General features: G+C 52.8%; 1 protein-coding gene across 1 annotated transcript; it reads right to left on the minus strand.

Moving 5' to 3' along the window:
• Nucleotides 1–1,726: 1,726 nt before the first annotated feature.
• Nucleotides 1,727–4,094, minus strand: SOCS1 (suppressor of cytokine signaling 1). Its single transcript, XM_069085919.1, has 2 exons — nucleotides 3,927–4,094; nucleotides 1,727–2,941 (listed from the first exon to the last, which is right to left on the minus strand). Exon 2 carries the CDS (start codon nucleotides 2,861–2,863, stop codon nucleotides 2,192–2,194), a length of 672 nt encoding a protein of 223 aa, XP_068942020.1. The 5' UTR covers nucleotides 2,864–2,941; nucleotides 3,927–4,094; the 3' UTR covers nucleotides 1,727–2,191.
• Between the last annotated feature and the right edge of the window lie 269 nt (nucleotides 4,095–4,363).

Genomic DNA, 4,363 nt, shown 5'->3' on the forward strand with positions numbered 1-4,363 from the left:
AGAGGGCTAGCAAGGCAGATGGAGAAAAAAACCTTCCCCTCCTTTGCCAGGTGCCCCCCTCCCTTAAGTTTAGCTTCAGTTCAACTTTTCTCACCTTAACCATATTACAACCTACGATTCCCATTACCTGCCCCTCATACACACTAGATCTTCTCATCTCACTTTTTATTCCTGTAAATTGACGTCAGCCCTGCTGAATCATGAAGCTGAGGTTTTCAAGCAAAAAAAAAAAAAATCTGTTAGGGCAGAGAAGCCACATGGGCCCCTTGCATCTTCCTCCTCTTCAATGATGGTATTTTTAATGGGGAGCACAAGATTTCAGTTTTGGCAGCACATTAAAGAAACCAGCTGGTCACATGTTGGCTTTTTGCTGGGCCTTTTTTTATACACAGCAATTTCTAAATATTCAGTCTATAAAATAATGCCCTTAAAGCTATTTTCCTTACCCTTAAAAATCCCAATTCCCCTCCCCCCCTCCTAAATGGGCATTATAAATAATTAGATCCCTGTGCATGGCCTTCACTCTGGTCTCCTTCAGAAAACCTTTGAGTCCATGCTCAAGCTTCTCACCTGGAGACTAAGAAGCAGAAAGTTCACTAATCACTCCCCTCCCCCCGGAGCACCCCTCCTTCTCATCCCCCAGGACAAGAACCCTGGAACATTGGGGGGAGAATTGGAAACAAACAAAATAGCTCAGGCTCCCAAGAGAAGCCCTTTAGACAAGATGTCAGCTCTTTCTCTACCACTCCCCACTTATTAAAATGGGTCAACTTGAGAAAGCTTTAAGAGATCCTAAATCTTCTCTGGCCACTCTTAACCTTTGAGCCTGAAACCTATTTAATCCAAAAGCATGCCACAGCGACTCTTGCTCTCCAGCCCCAAAGCTAATTTCATGGCGCACTTTACAGTTTGAAAGGTATTATTAAATATTAGGACACTACATTATAAACATGTCGAAGGCTCCAGAGGGCCATTTTAACTTTCAAAAATGAAGTGAAATGCAGCATAAAGCCTGCTTAACCCCAAACCCTAAAATGACTCAATTAACAGCTCTCTGTATTGCTGAGCTTGCTGGTTCCCAGCACCAGCCATTCATCAGATTCTAATTTCCTGGATCACTACAGCCCCCCACAACCTAGACCTCAGACACATACACACTCCCTACGAGAAGCTGCTGTTGATACAGGCAGTAGGTTTTGAGTGGCCATTTCCAAACCTCAGTCCCTTTCCCTTGGCTCCTCTGCCATTGTTTAAAAAAGTTACCCTGAACAAAAATGTTGAGTCAATGCAGAGGTACAGAAGAAGCTAGACTATGCCCTTGTCCCCATCCCAGAATTCTGTAGAAATCATTCTACTCTTACCCGAAGCTTAAACATCGTATGGGATCTTTTGAACCAGTCAGCAGGATTTTTTTCACCTGATAGTTGAGGTGGTTTATAGAACTATTAAGGACGACCCTAGTTAATTCAACCATTTAAGTTAGCTGTCAAAATCTCGTATTTTCAGGGTATTAGACCAGATCCAAGGATTCTGCTTAGCGTTCATAGTACCCTTCAATTTGTTCTTCTCAAAGACTTTGGTGTCTTTAGGGCATTTGAGGAAGCAGCCCCAGGACAAATGACCATTACTAGTGTTTATTCTATCAGGATCCCTTCCAATCCATCCCCAGAAACTCTCTGAAGGCAGACTAACTCCAAGGTAATGAACACATCAGAAATGTTTCACCTTTTTGTTTAAAAAAAAAACTTTTATAATAAAGTTTATTACATTATTTTCTTTTAAAAATATAAAATAATAAGTTTCTGCATAGCAGAAAAATTAGGCCAGAGACCCCAAACCCCTGGTTTGTGCAAAGATATTTGATGTTTGTAAACATGAGGAGGGAAGGGAGTAAGTGTACAGGTCCCTGTCCCAAATACATTAAAATAATAGAAAAATAAATGGGCCTCAATAACCCCTGAGGCAGGAGGGAAGAAGCGCCCAGACAGTGGGACAACCCCACCCAAGGACATTCCTTCCTGGGGAGGGGGGTTTGCTTTCTTCTTTTTTTCAGCCATTCCCACCAAATCAGCCTCAATTCCCTCTTACTGCCATGCCCCCTACCCAAGAGAAAAACAAAACCAATACCCCCCTCCCTCAAAAAAAAAAAAAACAACCATAGTTAATGCTGCCACCACATTCTTCCATCTTTTCATATCTGGAAAGGAAAAGACTTCAGGTAGTCCTTAAGGACAGGATTTAGGGGAATCTTGCCCAAGTTGTCCCTTCCAAAGGTGGCTATGATGTTCTTTCGACACAGCTCCTGCAGGGGTCGTACCCTTAGTTGTCGCAGGGGGGTCACCAACATTTTTCGGGGAGAGTTCAGGTAATGTTCCAGCAGCTTGAAGAGGCAGTCGAAGGTCTCCCGGCTGCCATCCAGGTTGAATCGACCAGCCTGGAAGTTGACCCGGATGCTGGTGGGCCCTGAAGCCATCTTAACACTGATGGCAAAAAAACAGTTTTTCTGCCGGCTATCCCGGACCAGGAAGGTCCCCACCGGCTCAGCCTTGAGTTTCTCATGGGCCACGTTCACACTCAGAGGTCCCCAGTAGAAGCCACAGGCATCCAGCAGGGCGCTGGCTCGGGTGATGCTGAAGTAGTCCGCCTGGGAGCGGAAGGTTCGGAAGTGAGTGTCCCCCTGTCCCTGGGTCGTCGCCGCCAGGGCCACCGCACCATGCTGAGGGGCCAGGCCGTGTTGGGGTCTGGGCTGCGGGCTGGGATGTTCCCGGCCAGCCCGGTGGGACGGAGAAGGAGAAGGGTTGAGTCTTCTTCTTGTGTCTGCTTTAACTGCATTGTCGGCTGCCACCTTACTGTGTGCTACCATTCTACAGACTGGGCCAGCCTGTGGGGTCGCCCATAGCGTCCGGCGGCGGGCACGGGCTCCACTCCAGCAGCAGCTACTCTGAAATCCCAGACAGAAGGGCAGAGAGAGACAGGGAAAGAAAGAGAGAGGCAGAGTGAGTGGGGAACATTTCCTGAGCGCAGGCAGCCAGGCGGGGCTGTGCTGGACAGTGTGCCAAGCACAGAGTCTGCCCTAGGTTGGGGTATCCCTGTAGGAGGTTTGTGCGCTCCGCTCCTGGTCCACGGGTGGCAGAGGATGGGGATGCCAATGCTCATCTAAGCTGGAGAAGAGCCTGGGGAGCAAGCCTGCTGTCTCTCTGCAGGATGGCTTAAGCAGAGGGGAGGGGGTGGGCTGGGCTGCTGTGTACAGTACAAACATCTATATCTTTAGATTACGGCAAGTGTCCTGGAGCCTGAGAGGTGCCCTCTCCCTGGCTCCCACCCCCCATTCCCTGGCCACAAGCCCAGACCTTCCTCTCATCGCTCGTCGCCCCCCCCTGCTGGCTAATAAGATGCAAGACAGCTTGTTCTGGGACAGTTCTTGAAAATCAGCGGGGGGGAAAACTCCCAATTTTCACACAGCTAGCTAGCTGCCTTTAAGGGGGGCAGGCCCGATGGGGGCCATGGGCCCCGTAGCAGGGTTCTCTCAGTCTTCCTGCAGAATGTTGTACAGGGACCACAGAGGCCAGGAGCTAAGGAACGATGCGCACTGGCAACCATCACCTCCCCCCCCCCCCCCCCAACCCGCCACCGGGACTCTGCGGACAAGGGGACCAGGAGGGTCCGAGGGATGGCCCACAACTCAGGAGACCCTGCGGCCAAGGCTGGAATGCGGACAGGCCAGGAGCCCCAGCCCTCCGGCTCCCGGCAGGAGAAGGTACCCAGCCATCCCTGTGCCCGGCCCCCCGGTCCCGGGCTGGCGATCCCGCTCCTAAGTGCCCCGCACGGGGCGCACGGCGGGAGGAGAGCACGGAGACCCCCCGGCTCTAGGACCTCCCTCCCTCCCCAGGGTCCAGCGGCTCCTGGCGCCCCTGGTTCCAGCTCACCTGGTTCCCAGGCGGGTGGGCGCGGCTCGGCGCCGCGGGCGGGGCGGCGGGGGAGCTCCGGGGCCGCTCAGGCGCATAGTCCGGGGCTGGGAGCCAGTGCAGCTGCTGTAGCCGCAGCTCCCGTCTGCTCCGCGCACAGCGCAGGGCGCAATCTATTTAAATCTCCGAGGTTCGGAGGCTGCCTGGCGTGGGGAGGGGCCGGCGGGAGGCGGGGTCCGGAGCTCCTCCCCTCGGGCTTTCGGTTTCTATTCCGGAGGGGAGGAAGCAACGCCCCACTCCCGCCCCGCTCCGGCCCCCTCCAGCTCCAGCCCTCGGAGCCTATTCCTTTCTCCCCGTGGGTCTGCACGGGCTCTATTTTCCGGACATCCTTAAGGCCCGCCGGTCCGCCTCTCAGCCCCGACGCCCTTCATGCCAGCGCCACCCCCCGTGCCTCCTCC

The sequence above is a fragment of the Petaurus breviceps genome, unplaced genomic scaffold, assembly GCF_028583685.1.
Source record: "Petaurus breviceps papuanus isolate PSGF00001 unplaced genomic scaffold, PetGlider_PUasm1.0 118, whole genome shotgun sequence".
Classification (NCBI taxonomy): Eukaryota; Metazoa; Chordata; class Mammalia; order Diprotodontia; family Petauridae; genus Petaurus; species Petaurus breviceps.